Source organism: Dipteris shenzhenensis, chromosome 19 (assembly GCF_047967505.1).
Source record: "Dipteris shenzhenensis isolate YYH24624 ecotype China chromosome 19, Dip_SZ_1.0, whole genome shotgun sequence".
NCBI lineage: Eukaryota > Viridiplantae > Streptophyta > Polypodiopsida > Gleicheniales > Dipteridaceae > Dipteris > Dipteris shenzhenensis.
The window spans coordinates 20775606-20792043 of NC_141614.1; the positions used below are offsets into that span (position 1 = coordinate 20775606).

Here is a 16438-nt window from a genome sequence, read left to right on the forward strand (position 1 = left end):
ATACTAGAGGATATATATATATATATATATATATATACATATATGCTAAATACTCTAATGGGTCTTCTAGTTCAAACAAGGTGAGTTTCATTCAATGGACCTGCCCTGCCCTTTGGGGAATTTTATTTTTTTCCTACGATGTGTTGGTTTTTGTCTGTTTTAGTTGTTGTTGCAGTAAATGTTTGTGTAGACAAGGGAGTGGTCTCACCAGTAAATGAAGTTTGTTCCTGAGAAAGTGTTATTGTTTTTCTTGTTTGTCCAAATGTGGTCTATAGTTGAACCATTTATAGTTGTTGGTTGGTTAATCAATTGAGTAAAATTTCATTGGCTCATGAAATTGGACAGTTGTTTGTTGTTATTGTTTGAATTGTAGAAGTTAATGTTGAAATCTCCTATGATTGTTGTGGGTACATTGATTTGTATGTTTTGGAATTGGTCTTGGAGAGAGGCAAGTAGTGTTGTAGTTGATGTTAGAGGTGATTTATATACATTGAGGATAGCGATTGTTTCTGAATTGTTTGTTTTGAAGAGAGTGAGGTAGTTCTCGGATCCTATGTGTTGAATGTAATTTTGATGGAGAAGTTGGATGCCTTGTTTGTAACATGTTGCCATGCCGACACCGTTTGTCTTCAACAACCTTGTAAATCCCAGAAGCGACAGTTTCTTTGATTCGTTGTGATGCAGTTCTTGGAGGCAGAGTATTGTGGTACTCATGAGGCTTTTGTCGTTGATTATATCGTTGAAGTGAGACTTAATTGCACGTGTGTTTAGGGATTGCAAGGTCTCCATAAATGTTTGGGAGTTTGAGAATTTACGTTGTTGGGGAATCCATTGTCTTTTTGTTTTGAGACGCTCTATTTCTTGCAGGACGTTCTTATCAATTTTGATGTGTTTCTCTTCGAGTGGTTTTAGGAGGTACAAGTTCTCTAGGTCTCTTATTCTTGACAGTGTTGTGTATGTAAGGCCATGTGATTTGATGTAGGAAGGGTCAAATGCAAGGCTATCCATGGATAGCCCTTGAGAACAATGGATTGTTCTAGCGGCAGCTGCTTGTATAGGGAATTGTCTTCTGGAGATGGAATTGAACTTGTTCTTACCTATCTGAAATTCTCTTGTTATTCGGTGTATTGGTGTCCACGTCTTCGAAATGTTGTCGTTGTAACTAGCAAAGGAATTGAGGCGTGCTTGTCTTCCGATTGTTGAGTTTTTGAATAAGACCCAAACCACATGGTGTTCATTTGTTACGTGTGAATGTTTGAAAATTCCATCTGCTCCATTGACCAAGCCATCAGGAATGTCAAGATTACCTGAACAAATATCTACAATCATCCCAGGTTTCTTATGAAGTGTCTTATGCAATCCTGTTGTGTTTCTTGGGTTAGGGGGGATTGTTATGGTCTTGCTACATGTTTTGTGTCTTTTGTCTATTGCTTCGAGAATATGAGGATCATCTTTCAACAAGTGGAACACTTCTTTTTTGTGAATGTCTTTTGAAGCGTTAGTGTAGAAAAGGTGGGGAATGTTATGTTTGTGTAATGGTTTTCTTAGGTAATTCTCATTAATGTAAGAGATGTCATTCATTGTTTGCTTTCCTATTCTTATTCTATTGAGTAGATCTATGAATGTTGTGTTTGTTTGGCACATTGGAATGTTAAGTTCATATAATGAGACATTGTCTTTCCAAAAAGATGATTGCATTGATATATGTGTTGATTGGTTGAGGAAGAGCCATGAATCTTTTGTTGGGCTAGCTTGGCATAGGTCTCCACATAATAGAACATCAATACCCCCGAATGGTTGAAGGTGGTTGTGCATGATTTCTCGCAAGCGCATGTCAGCTGCTGCTACAACCAAGGTACTATGGCCAATCAAGGACACCAATTGCTAAGTTTTTATTACATTTATGTAATCTCTTTTGTTCAATTTGAGGCTCTCAGCATGCACTATTGTTAACTTTTATATTTGAGTGGTTATGGCTGCTAGATGTAATCTTTTGGCCTCTAATACTCTCAGCAATTGCTGAGTTTCTATAAATGTAAGATCCTTTGCTAAATCTTTTCTTAGTATAAGTTGTTAATTTTTATATAACCTGTTATTGGATGTATATGTACATTGTAATCTCTTTTGCTCAATTTTCACTCAATGAATTGTAGTTGATTATCTGGATGGCACTAATGGGCCTCCAGTGACCATGGTGGCTTGGAATACTTTTGCCCTCACTTAAGATTTACTACAACAAAGAATAAAATACCAGTAAAGTAGGACTATAATTTCCTTCATTTAGGACCAAAATAGCACTAAAATAGCTCCAACAACCCACCATTGTGGTTGCATAGAGATAAATCTAGAAAAATACAATAAACTTTTAGAAAATGCAATTGACGATATGGCCCTTGAGGGTCCCCTCTAGGGACAAGGTCCATATCAACGTGCATTATACAATATCCAGGATGCCATTGGATAGATATGGCATGTCGATATGGCCCTTGCCCCTAAAGGGACCCCTCTAGAGCCATATCGACAATTGCTTTTCCCTTGGTTGCACAACAAGATACATTTTCCTTGGCACACAAATATGCGACTGTAAGAACCAGCATGGTGGTTGTCATGGATCTCATTTTGTTTACCAACATGGTGGTCATCATAGATCTCCTCTTGTAATATGTAAAAATAGGTAACGGTGCTATAACTCCGAGAACCAATGCAGTGGTCGCCAAGCTTGAATTCTGGGCAATGATAGGTTGTCAGGCCAGAGACTACGCTGTAGCAATGTTCATAATGATAAATTGCATCTCATTATTATGCCAAAAATCATCGCGATGGTCTCTCCAAGCCAACCTATGATCTGGGTGTGTTGTCTAGTGACAGGTGGAAAAGCTGCAATGAAAGGTTGCATGATGACAGGTGGTCAGGCTAGAGATTGCATTGTGGCGGTGTTCAAAATGTTAGATTGCATCTCATTATTATGCCACGAACTAGTGCGGTGGTCTCTCTAAACCAACCTTGAATTTCATGATCTGCATGGCAAGATGCTACAAAAGGTGCACGATGATAGGTGGTCAGGTCAGAGACTGGTGCTATGCAAAGCAATGCATAGATGCACGATGCAGTGAAAAGCTGCTTGTGCTGAGCTCTATGGTGTTAAGAATAAATAGAATGTGTCTCATTATTACACCAGCGCGACATCATGACATCGGGAAAATTTCCAATGAGAGCGTGGGTCCATGCAAAATTCAAAATCTCACCCAAGATCGCGTCACATCATGGCTCCAAAATGGCCCCAAAAATAGTTTTGTGATTGGCTACACGCAAGCAAACATTGACATGAGTATGGTAATCTTGTACATAGTGCTTTAAATACTTCAAGTCAGCTTCAAATCCTTATGCTCAACAGATGCTTGGAAGTACATATAACACATCCACTTCATCTTTCAAAAGTATTCCACCTTGCCTCTTGTTGCAATTAGACAATTGTGGATCAAAGAACAAAACCATATATGTTTTGGCATACCTATATTTACTAGTGGCTAGGTGGTTTTTCTTAATGATCATATTAGGGGAGAATTGGGGTCTCAAAAGGGCCTCATAAGGAATGGATTAAGAAATGGATTAGTCCTAATGAAAGGGCCAAGGTAGGTCCCAAAAAGTCCTAAACCCCCCTCACCTAGGTGGGTTAAGCCCAAAAGTGACCCCAACTCTTACACCTCTTACCCCTTTTACACAATTCTTACTCCTAGGTGGGAACCAAAAAATTTCAAAATTACAAATTTGAATTTTGAATTCCCTCCCTCCTTCTCTCTCCTTCCTCCCTCCCTCCCCCTCCTCACTCGCCCTCCCTCACTCCCTCCTCCCCCTCCCTCCCTCCCTCCTCCCCCTCTCTCCTCGTTCCCCTCCCCCCTCCCCCCCCCCTCCTTCCCCTCCCCCTCCTCACTCCCTCCTCCCCCTTCCTCCTCCTCCCCCTCCCTCCCTCCCTCCTCCATGCCTGCTCCTCCTGCCCTCCCCATCCCTCCCTCCTCTACGCCTGCTCCTCCTCCCCTCCCCCTCCCTCCTCCTCCACTAATGCTCCTCCCCCCTCGCTCCTGCTCCTCCCTCCTCCCCTCTTCTCCTCCATGCCTACTCCTCCTCACCCTCCACACTTGCTAGTCTACCCCCCTTCCCTCCTCTTCAACTACTGGTCCTCCCTCCCCCATCCCTCCTCCTCGCCCTCACTCTTCCTGCGTGCTGCTCCTTCAAGCCTGCTTCTCCACACCTTCTCCTTCTCTACACTCCTTTACTCACGGCACCATTCGAGGACGTCTCCAACAAGTACTAGGTTCACTTAGAGTTGGAGGCTAAATATGCAAGCACGCGTAGTCTGGAATTGAGGGGAGCTTCCAAAATCCACAGTCTTCGTTCGCAAGGAAAGAACAATCTCGACATTTGGGTAGAAGGATCCTTGTATCCTTTAGATCCTGCCAACCAAAAGAGCCCTCCTTTCCATACAATGCATGAGCTAGTTCGGTTTGTTGGAAATGGACATGCGGGGTTGCTTGGTTATTGCAATCGGTTAAACAATGCTCAGTCCATGGCTATGCAAGAAAGCGAGATGCGCAGAGCCCAAGCAAAGATGCTAGCACATTTAGGAAATAGCACCATTGTTACAATGCATAACTCTATGCAGGATCTTCAAAGGAAGAACCAGTATCTTCATGATAAAGCCAAAGCATTGGACTTGGAGTGCATTGGACTTGGAGCGAATAAATTAGAAGAGTCACTCTTTAAGCTAGCCAAGTCTAAAAAAGGCTTGGAAAGATCTATATACAATCAAGTTCGACGGGCCATAGAGAAAGAACAAGAGAAGGCAGAACAACGAGTGCAAAAGATGAAAGAAACACCTTTGGGATTGAAGGAGAGGAAAAGAAGGTACTTACATAACATGGATGCATTGGCACCCACTAGTGGTGCTAGAAAGAGGAGAGTCTAGGCTACAAGGTTGGTTATCAAATGTTCCAATGAAATTAGACTCTTTTGTGCTACACTGTTTGTGACTAAGTTTTTCTTGTGTTCTTCTTTAGGAACTTCATGGAAGATGTGATGGGAAGAACGGACAGGGATGATATTGACTGTTCATATGCTCTGGCTAGTTTATTGAATTCAAGCGATGTCATTGGGATACTAAGGGACCCAAGACACAAGCGCCTACATGTGCAAGTTGCTGAAGAGGTGATGAAGGACTTCAAGGATATTGTGGATGCAAAGGAGATGCCTGCAGCTTGTGATACTGCCGGTGTAAGTTGTCTCAGCCTTCCCCTCCCCATGAGAGGGCTCCCCCGCACGAGCAAAATGTATTCGATAATGTCCCGGACATAGAGAGGCTTCCTGAGGGCCAATAGACTACTAGGAAGAGCACAATCTTCCCTCTCCTGGTGGTATAGCCCATCGTGGAACTGGTACCTGTTTCCATAAAGAGGGTGAAGTAGACGCCGAGGAAACTCCCGTCCTCAAAAGTTACTCCCTCCATCAGCTGCTGCTATTTGCCATGGATTTAGCTAGAACTGTGTTCCATGACTTCATCTCACGAACTGCATTTGCAGATCGTGAGGAAGAGCTATTTTTAGCATTTGATAGGACTTTAGATGTCCTAGGCACATATATGCGAGCCAAGGATGACTTCTTAGATCTCATCCTTTACATGCAAGATAATTTCTCAAATTTTGCTTATACACTTGACCACTCTTGAAAGACATGGGTTCCCATAGATTACATAATGTATCTATTAGTAGAGGAACCCAAGTTTGTAAAGCACTTGGCCCACTTTTGTGACAACCTTACAGAGGAAGGGTTTAGGATGATCGAAGTTAAAGACATCCTAGATGCGGGAATCACAAGAAATACAGGCACCAAATTCCTTTCATGGGAGATGACATTCATCTTCCTTCTCCAAGAAGGAAATTTAGAGGAAGAAGCCTCATCGTCTAGCACCCCCTCTAGTAGAACTTCTGATCTGGTCATCCCTAGACTAGACTCGGACATATACATGGAAGAGAGTCTCGATGATGCAACAAAGGAGATGGAAGCAGCTCAAGCATTGAGCCTACTTCAAGAGCCCCTAGTAGAGCAAGAATCTGCATCGGAGACTGTTGACCCAGAATCAAAATTATGGTCCTTGTCCCCCCTCATCATCGATGGAGAAGCTCCATGACATAGAGGTTCTTTTTGGACTATGAGAGGATGAGGCCATCGGAGTCCTATTGGGGTTCAATGTTGACACAAGTGTCAAAGATCCCGGGGTTTTAGGTTCTGCAAACCAGACAATGGAAGAGTTTTTCTTAACGACGCTGGTTTCAATGACGGATGCAGACATGTTCGTATATGATGCATAGCCCTCTCATGTAGAAGCTTCCACCTCCAGCACAAGTCAAGAGAAAGCATCCACCTCCCAAATGGAACATCACACAGCACCTGGTTCCATCAACACTGCAAATGAGGAAGGGATAGAAGCTGACGATGCTGTAGTGGTAAGTTCAAACAATATTTTTTATTTTGATGTTCTTTTGGTATAATTTGTTTTGTCGGTCTTCTAATGTTTGTTGAATTGTTATAGGATGCGTTTGAGCTTGATCAATTCTCATCTTGACGGGGTAATGTTCGCAGCGCATTTGGGTGAGATCATGCTTTGGCCCATTACCTTGGCAAAGTCGCATAGCATATTGTGGTCTTTCACAATAAATTTTCTCCTCGAGGTCCTTTGGAGCTGCTGAAGTGCAAGGCATTATCGCGCGCTATCAGATACTCCAACATTACTCGAAATGCTAACAAAGTCATTTTGGTACACCGCTTGGCTGCCATCAATGCCGTTGGATCGAACATTCATGGCAGGGCATTGACGGCAATGGCTATATCTTTGGCAGCAGGAGAGGAGGATGTCAGTGCTGTTGCGGCTAGATTTATATCTAGGAATCCACTAGGGGATTCAAAGACCCCTATTCTCAATGTACTCGAACTAGCCAAGAAGAAAGATATCCTGTGAGGCCTTTTGTATATATAAACATATATTTAAATGGATATTTCAATGGATACATGACTACATGTCTTTATTATTTGTTTTAAGTTATTGTTTCTCGTCATGAATTCCATTGTATTTTGTTTAATTCGTTGATGAAATATTTTCTTCATCATTTTAATTGTGTTAATTTAATACATTTCTAGCCAATTTAGTATCATTTTCACCAATTATGGGTATTGAAAGTTCATTTCTATCAAATCCTAAAGGAATTTCACCGTCATGCACAAGGGAAAAGTGTCCGAGACATCGCCAGGAGCCTAAAAAGCCTAAAACCCACCATGGCATGAATTTGGGCATTCTAGACTTTGCCAGAATGTCCAAATTTACGCTGTGGTGGGTTTTAGGATTACTAGGGTCTTGGCAACATCCCGAACACTTTTCCCTTTTGCACAATGGTGAAATTCCTTCAGGATTTGATAGAATTCAAAACTTACATTAAAATGATCAGTAACTTCAATCATAAACATGGAGAATACACAACAATGTGAGTGTAGAGAATGTGGATATATTTTATTAAAAAAGATCAGCCCTTGGGCCTTAGATACAAGATAGTGCCTTCAAGGGCAGGGGGTGATCTAAGTCTTAAGAGTGGGCTGCAAGAGAATCTAGGGCTTCAAGCTTGGGTCACTCTGTAGCTACTTTACTAGAGCCATGTCCTTGTCCATGACTGTGATGCACTTTGCGTGGATGGCACACAAGTTGGCGTCCTCGAACAGAGCACTTGCTCTGCAGCCTCCTGGAGCACCCCCATAGCTCCTGTGTTGAATCGCACACATCATCCTTGTATCCCTGTGCTATCTCCCGTGCCACACGTTGGAAGGGAGCACGCGAGATCAGGTTGTCGGTGGTCTTTTGCATTTTCTGATCTCCCTTAGGGCCCGCACTCCTGGCTTTGCTCTGTATGGCTTCCTGACTCTTGGTGGAGGCTTTACAGGTACTCGAACATGGTCCCACGGCCTCCTTTCTGCCTTGAATTTCTTACGTTGCTCTTTTCTATGTTGATCCTCCTCTGAATCCTCCTCTTGTAGATGTTTGGAGCTTTGTTCTTCTTTGGGATGGAGGGATCCTTAGAGACCAAAACATTACATCCAGTGAGCCAAAAGATCGCTGAGAGCCTTAGATTACATCCAGCCATTGTTGAGTGGTTATGAGCCTCGTTGAACAAGAGAATATTTGTACAACTCAGTATTGCTGCCAACCCAGCTTGTTGCATTAAAATTTTTTAGGGAGCCAATGGAGGAGACGATGGAGAGGCCGAAGATGATGTGCATTACTAGGACTTAGATTACGGCCTCCCAAACAAGATGAGAGTACTTTGCTATGAAAATCATGAGGCCTTCATTGACATCTAGGGGGAACCCATACATCATAGCCATAAAGAGACCAGAGGTGACCATGTCATCTAAGCTGATGACATGCAGATATGGGGGAGATTGACTGTCGAAACCAAGGGTGTCCACTAGAGCCAGGATTTCTACTCCAAGTGAGTGCAACGCAATCACCTTATATGAGAAGGCAGATAACATTGGGATCACATCGCATCGAGGGTGGGTAGTAGGCATGGTGAAGATGAGTGGGTGAGAAACGGAGCAATGAGCAGGGACGGAGGAGTGATGAGAGTTGGAGGAGGGAGCATGGAGCGTTGGAGGAGGGACTTGGAGGAGAGTTGGAGGAGGGTTGGAGGAGGGAGCATGGAGCAAAGTAGAGTAGAGGTGGAAGAGGAGTGATGAGAGTTGGAGGGAGCCTGGAGAAAAGTAGAGCAGGGGCAGAAGAGAGCTAGAGGAGGGTGTGTGGAGCAAAGTAGCAGAGCAGGGGCGAATGAGAGCAACGTAGTAAAATGCCAAATGCCATGGATCTTATTTATTATAAAGTTTGAGCCACCATGGTGGCTGGAGGCCCGGAGGCCTGAGGCTCCATCCATATCAATTGCACGCCACCACAACAGAATCTTAGATGCCACCCCAGACGGGCTGGTAATCATGAAGCAGACATGATCGATGAGAGCCACCACCATTGGGCAGCATTTACCACAAAAGTAAATCACGAAGCCTAATCACTCACTACCATGCACTCTAGTAATCTACTAAGCATGCAAGACTGGTGATTGGTGTTACTAGAGCAAGCTTAACCGTGATCACTAGATTACTCCCATAATGAGTGGGTATGAGATTAAGATTAAGTCTCGAATACTCTTTGGAAACATTTGCAAGGGTAATTAGAATTCTTGATGAACATCCGTCATTCCCATTCATTTTATATGGCTTGGAACGTTAAAAATTTCCTTATTTTTAACACTACCAAAGGTCCATGCAACATTAATCATCTAATAAAATTTTCCCATCCCATAATTCCCAAGGCAAAGAATAGCTTGATCTTACCAATATGCATACCTTGGGCTCACCATTTGTGGAAGAAACTGTGTGCCACTTACGAGAAGGAAACTGCCTCTAATAAAGTTTACCTCATGAAAAGGTTGTTTGAGCTACAAATGAAGGAAGGGGTCTCCATTGCTTCTCACTTGAATGAATTCAATATTATTTTTAGCTAGCTTCAGGCTCAAAAGATGAGCATGCGCACATGCACACACACATGCACACACACGCACACGCATACGCACATGCACACACATGCTCGCACACATGCACACACACACACACACACACCATGAAAGCTTATAATTAATGATTAAAGATGAAAGCTTTTAAAATTTTGGAGGGTTTGACTTTTATAACTAGTTTAAAAAAGGACTCAGGGAGATAAAAATTGAGCAGGTTCTTGTACACAATGCTTATTCAAGGGTGCTACTCTATGCATGCCCAGCCTAGACACTTGGACTCTCCATACAATATTGGAAAACATAGAAACAATTGACAAAACGTTTCTCGTAGAAGAGGTAGGAGAAACCCCCCTACCCCATTATGCTAGACTAGAGATATGAGTGATACCCCTAGGCTTTGTGGTAGTACATAACATTACCTTCACAAAGTAGAGAAGATGGATGCAAGAAGACTCCCACACAAAGCCATGAAGGTAACAAAAAATACAAGGTGGCACATTCAAGTGGATGGAGCGGCGATGGGGGCTACATGCTATGGATATCCCAATGGATGAAGGGGAAATCAAAGAGCTCGTCATGCAAAAATGTTGCATAAATCATGGTAAGGCCCGGGAACAAAAATGGAATTCTACAAGTAAGAGGTCAATCCGATGGATAAGTACAAAATACAAGCTTACCTCATGGTGGAAGATATTTCAATGTTCAAAGGCACATAATCTATAGAATAAGAACCAACTCCCATGATTTAGAGGTGGAAAAAGGTAGATAGACTAGACCAAGAATTTTAGGACAGGCGAGAATTTGTAAAGTCTTCCCAATAGGGGAAATAGAAAATCACAAGCACACACTCCTTCATTGTAGAGGATACATGCATATCAGGGAAATGTCTACAACAATGCCCTTGGCCTAAGAATCCTTATGAATCAACTAGCCAAGCAATGGGTACCTATTGAAGGAAATATTGCTATTTCCTTCAGTAAAATTATGGGCATGGTCAATAGACTGCTAAGGATTTTTGAAAATTGTATCAATTGAATGTAAAGAGCTAGTATCATTTTGATAGTGGTTTTTAATCCCACAGGTCCTATGGGGTCTCACCTGAGACTATAATACAATCATATTGTATCATATAATCTCTTTCTTTACTAAACTCTCCTTGTTGATTTGTTCTCACTATTTATCTCTTACATACTTTTCCCTCATAATGAATATTTCTCTCTTACATAGTTTTCCCCTTGGAATGAACATGATCTCACTCTCTCTCTTATATACATTTGTCTCCCAATGAAAACATCCACCAATTATCTACCCCATCGAATGAAAAATGGAAAACCAATCAATTAGTCTCCCTTTGCATTTCAAAACACTGATTATACTAAGGTAAGGTAAGGTTCTTTTATTAGTTCGTCGGGCAACACTTAACCAACCACACACATCGATGGTTACTATGAGGGGCGAATCCGCTAGGGACCTGAGCTGTGTGTTTTTTTTTTTTTTTTTGCGTTGGATTGAAATTGAAAGTGCCAACAATGCCCACCAAGGTAGAATCCTGAGCTACCCCTGGGGCTTGAACTCAGGACCAGGCACGATCTATGCTCTTCGGCGGCGGCAAGGTGAAGATGTGATGTGGTGAGCTTGTAAGGATTACTAGAGTGGCATACGTTCTAAGATTACTAGAATGCTTTCTTGTCTCAAAGATTACTACTAGAGGAGCTTCTATGGCATACGTTCTAAGGAGTGGGATCAATTACGCATGGGGAGGCAGATTCCTTAAAGATTCTCTTCACTCAAAAGGGCAAACAAGGAAGCTTGCTTTAAACAAGAGAGGCATTTCAGTCAAAACAGAGACGGAGGGAAGGTTGCGAGTACTGCATTCTCACCTCCGAGAAGGAGGAAGCTCACCTATGGCGGACGAGGAAGCAGCTGCCGTCGCTGCTGCACCATTGCAAGATACAGGTGCGCCCACTATGTAAGTATTCCAGAGCCCTCATTGCCCTCCCTTGTACTGCTCATCCTTTTTGGGTCCTTTTTTTTTCTTTACGTGGAGCTCTTTATGACCCACTTTTTCTGCTCTGCTTCTTTCTTGTCGTTGAAGCTCTATAGAAAGTAAAATTTCCGGCCTTGTGGCTTGCTGCTTGGTTTACAGATTCGACAAGATTTTGAAGAAGGAAATTCCATCCGTGCCTGTCTACGAAGACGATCTGGTATTTTATGGATGAGATCATGGCAGTTTACTTCATGTCAAATGATGTGCTCCATGTCCTCACAAGCGGCCTTTACAGAGAACAAATAAAGTTTGGGGTTGAATTACGTCATTTTATAAAAAACGATAGTTAATGATGTTGGCCGCATTTGATTCAAGGGCTGACGTTCGATTAGCTCTGAATGAGCAGGTTTATGCGTTCAGGGACATATCCCCCGTAGCTCCAACACACATACTGATAATCCCAAAAAACAGAGATGGTTTGACACAGCTGTCAAAGGTTAGTACCCCACAACTCGTCATCATTGGTTGCAGAGGTTCTTCCTTTGTATTGTCTTGTAGTATAGAATGCATTAGGAGAACCAGAAAGCCTGTTTTTAAGGGGATTTTGGGGGAAAAAGCACTCAAACCAGACATGAATTGACGGAAGTATTTGTTGTTGACAATCCCCTTAAAAGAAGGAGAAATATGTAAAAACATGGGTTGATTGATGTAGAAATGTTATAATCACTCCACAAACGTATTACAATACACTTCCTTGCTACTTTTTTTTTGGCTTGCTGAAACTTTTATCATTGGGTAGTTTCTCCTATTTAGGGGTACTATCGATAGATCAACTAGCAAGAAAGAGTCTACCTTGGTCCCAACAATAGGCTCTATCTCCAGTCAGGAGCAGTAAGACCAACCCTTGATCCACAAGATATGGACATAGTCTGCCACCCTCTATCAGCAAGGTGCTGACTAGATTGGATCCCTATGACACCCAGAATTGTTCTCTAACCTCCTTGTGGCACCCTCAAAACATTTAATCCGGCATTGCTCTCTTTGAGTTTCTGGGGGCTTCGTAATGATATCTTGCAAACACACCTTCCTGCTGCTTCAATAAACAGCCCAACGTAAGGCAATGTTTGCCCCTGTGAACCTTGACCTCCTTGCTGCTGTGTAGGCAGCCAATGATGAGACACAAGTCTCTTGTGAATCCTGGTGTAGGTAGCCAATAGTGAGGGTACCTCCTTACTGTAGTGGTGACAACCTAAACTGAGGCACCAAAGACTCTTTGGAATGGACCAATGAATGCCCTTCCTCCTTGAGGCCCTTTTTATAGGGCTAGAGAGCTTGGAAACAGACTGACTTTCTCACAGCCTGGGCCAACCCAGTCTGCGACTTCCTTTCAGCCAGCCAACCCGACAAAGGCCTATAAATGGCTTCAACAGGACGTATGCCAACCTTGCTCGCTCCGCTCGTCTGCAGCAGCCCTTCGACTGGATTCTCTGCCTGACCTCCTCTTGGATGCTGTTCAGACTCTGATTATTGGTCGTGGCCTTGTATACATGTGCATACCTTCCTGTTTGCACGTTAACTACATTAGTTGGCAATGTCATTTGATGGATAGTGGGAAGTCCGTAGAGCTAGGATTGTGCCTTGGAGCCAAAAAGGCCTAAGTTGATTGTAAAGAATGAGGAAAGAGAGTGGTATAAGCTCCCTTCAAAAGGTGACATGTATAAAAGGTCAAATAGTTGACTTTGGTCTTCAGTTGTTGGATGCACAAGTTTGGAATACAAGCTCCCTTTTCTCTTCCAAGAGTGTTTTCTTGTTTTCTTTGTAGTGCTTTTGTGTTTGCCACTCCATCCCCCTTCATTCCCCTCTTCTCCTTCCCTTTCCCTCCTCCTCTCCTCTCCCCTTCCCCTCTTTCTCTCGTGGAAACACATTGCAACAATCTGGGAGCCGCTTGAGTGACATTTGCGGATTGCTCATGCTTTTTGAGTGGAGGCTCCATTGCACTTGCTTTCTCTCGTCATCTACCCATTGCTCATTGCTTCAAGCCTAACTAGGAGCATTGATAGTGGAGTTGTAGTAGTGGAGTTGTAGTAGAGGTATGAGTGGAGGGAAAAGAAGAAGCTGTTATGTTCTGTTGGAAAGCATTTTGGATCATTTAGAGCTTCTTGTTGATGTTTTTTAGTGTTTCGAATTGATAGGAAGATAGTTTAGAGGATTGCTAAGGTGTGTGTGATAGTAAACTCCAACAAAAACACCCAAAAGTGATGCTTGAAGTGATTTTCGAAGTGGTTTGCTGTCACTTTTCGCAAAACACCCCATTTGCCATTCAAATGTTGTTCTTTTTTGTTGTTTTTTGCATTGAGTAGGTGAACTAGGTAGTTTAGCATCCTCCTATCACAAGAAACCTTGAACAGAAACTTCAAAATCATAGAAAATCATCAAATACCACTGGGCAGAACTACGAGTTTCTACCCCCTTGGGTCGGTGTTGTAGCGCTATCCCCCTGTCGGTGCCATAGCCGTATCTCTTGGTCTGGTGCTATAGCCGTATCCCTCCGTCCGGTGCTATAGCCATATCCCTTCGTCCGGTGCTGCCACTCCTGAGTATCAAGAAATGATGAAATTTGCATGCCGATTGCATTGAAATAAACCCCGCAAGGGACTGCCACTCCTTGACCCCGCGTCAAAGCGGAATCAACTTAGAATTGGGGCCTCAACTGTGCTATTCAACACATGCACTTGAGATCAGGAAGGGTCCTAGGAGCTAACCGTGAGGCTGAGGATAGTGCCTCAAATACCCTCTTATCGACCTACACACCCAGCCCTACATCTTTAGGGTCAGCAAGCTCAAGAGTCGGTTCTTACACTTTACACGAACCACCACAAGGTGACCTATCTAGCTCAGAAGAGTCCATGAGCCTGGACGGAGACATGGGAGAACCCTCTAATGTTAGAGCCTCAGTGACTCCAAGCACCAGCTGTAATGATCCATGGTCTTCTACCCTTATACTATGGTCTACACCCAGTGTTGGGCGCTGATGATGTCAGTGGGGATGTCATAGTAGCTAGTTCCTGCTAGGGCATTCTAGGAGGTGAGAGCAGGGATCCTGTAAACCAGGTTGCATAGCAGCCATTTATCTTTCTGATTGGTCAAGCACCCCATGGATTGCTGATTTGATTGAATTTTTTAAAAGTTTTCCAATAGACAGTCCTTTTCTATGGAGAGGGGAAAAAAAACAAAATCACCTGCCTCCAAGAGCGAGTTACAAGATGCAGAAAGGAAGGGACTAGAATGCTCATTTGATAATAGTTGACTGGTCTGATGGAAAGGATATGCAGTGGTACCAAAAGTTCTTAGTTTGGTTTAACCGGAACTGTCTTTGCTGCATCTATCCCATGTGATTACACTATTCGTCTTTCTAGAGGCTGTTATATCTTTTCATTGTTTCTGCAGAAAGGCCAATGGTACTCCATGGGCATATGCAGTCTCTTACTTTGTTTTGCTCTTCTCCTTGACAGAAAATAAAAATAAAATGCTGGAACGGTACAGAAGTGCCCTTTGTTGCTTTGTTAGCAGCCCCCTTGATAGAGGTGTGCTATGGGAGAGACTTGGATGGTGATTTGTGGGATTTTCCACATGCTCTTTGTTTTTCAGAACATTCTCATACTATTTTTAGGGAATTCGCTCCTCTTTCTCCTCCTCTCCCCCTCCATCTGTACATTTAAAACAAAGTGGGAGTGCCGACGAGCATTCATACTCTCTTGTTTTCTGGTCCTTTCAGTTCAAACTTGCTTTGCATCATTGTTTGGACACGTGTGCCCCCCGCCCCTGGCCTCATGGTTTGGTCTGTTGGGTGCTCTGAACACGTTTCAGGGAAAATCTCTTGATAACTTATTACTGTGGATCCTTTTTGGGCTTGCCAAGTATAACCAGTTTCCTTGTTGTTGAAGGCTGAAGAGAAGCACAAAGAAATTTTGGGGCATCTGCTATATAGTGCAAAGATTGTGGCTCTTCAGGAAGGCCTTGGAGAAGGTTACAGAGTTGTGATCAATGATGGGCCTCAAGGATGTAAGATACATGTGAAGCCTCCTTGGTGGACTCCTAGTTTTGTTTCTTTTTTGTTTTAGTATTGTATAGCCTTTTTCCTTTTTCAAAAAGTCCTTGCAAGACTGTTTGCTTGGACTGGTGAATCATCTCTGTTTTGGAAGTTCATGCATAGCAAAGACTGATGCTTTTGCATGTGCAGGTCAATCTGTCTACCACCTGCACCTTCATCTCATTGGAGGGAGGCAAATGACCTGGCCTCCTGGCTAGGCTCATCTGATGCCTCGTGTGTTGAGGAGACAGAGGAGAGAATATATTCAGATTTTTCTAATCAGCATATTTAATGCAAGGTTTGTGTTTTTGAATTGTTATTGGACAAGACAAAGTTTGGGGTATCATATGCCATTGTTGTTCAAACATTTGTTAGCACACTATGACATTGCACATGCCAAGTGACCAGAAGAAAGTCTTGGGATAAGAGCATTCTTGCATCATGGAGTTCTTCATTCTTGCTTTTCTTAATTAATATCTCCTTTCATATGCTTTACCCCTTTGACAAAATTCAGATCTTTATACAAGCCACTCGTTACATGTTTTTCTCTGGCTAAAATTTGTATAAGAGTGTGTCAACATCTCAGAGCTTTGCACAAGGGTCTGGAGAAAGAAGGGTATGTTGTATTTGTGCTTCCAGCCATGCTTCTGCATCCTTCCGCTTCAGGCAATTTGCCGTCTGACTGAATGAAAAGAAAACTGTGAAGATGATCTTTGCCAGCAGAAAGTAGAATGCAATAGTTGTAGTCTCAGAGGTAGG

The 16438-nt window shown here is 42.9% G+C and overlaps 1 protein-coding gene across 1 annotated transcript; it reads left to right on the forward strand.

Moving 5' to 3' along the window:
• The first annotated feature begins 11237 nt into the window (after positions 1-11237).
• Positions 11238-16167, forward strand: HIT3 (HIS triad family protein 3). The gene is made up of 5 exons (XM_087390471.1): positions 11238-11571; positions 11749-11806; positions 11996-12085; positions 15534-15651; positions 15830-16167. The coding sequence occupies exons 1-5, from the start codon at positions 11321-11323 to the stop codon at positions 15895-15897; spliced, it is 585 nt and encodes a 194-aa protein (XP_087246597.1). The 5' UTR covers positions 11238-11320; the 3' UTR covers positions 15898-16167.
• The last annotated feature ends 271 nt before the right edge of the window (positions 16168-16438 follow it).

Excerpts from the sequence above, each read along its gene's own strand:
- HIT3 (XM_087390471.1), top strand. The coding sequence starts at position 11,321 with ATGGCATACGTTCTAAGGAGTGGGATCAATTACGCATGGGGAGGCAGA. Across the intron at positions 11,572-11,748 it reads GATACAGGTGCGCCCACTAT|ATTCGACAAGATTTTGAAGA; the intron begins GTAAGTATTCCA and ends CTTGGTTTACAG. Across the intron at positions 12,086-15,533 it reads GTTTGACACAGCTGTCAAAG|GCTGAAGAGAAGCACAAAGA; the intron begins GTTAGTACCCCA and ends TTGTTGTTGAAG.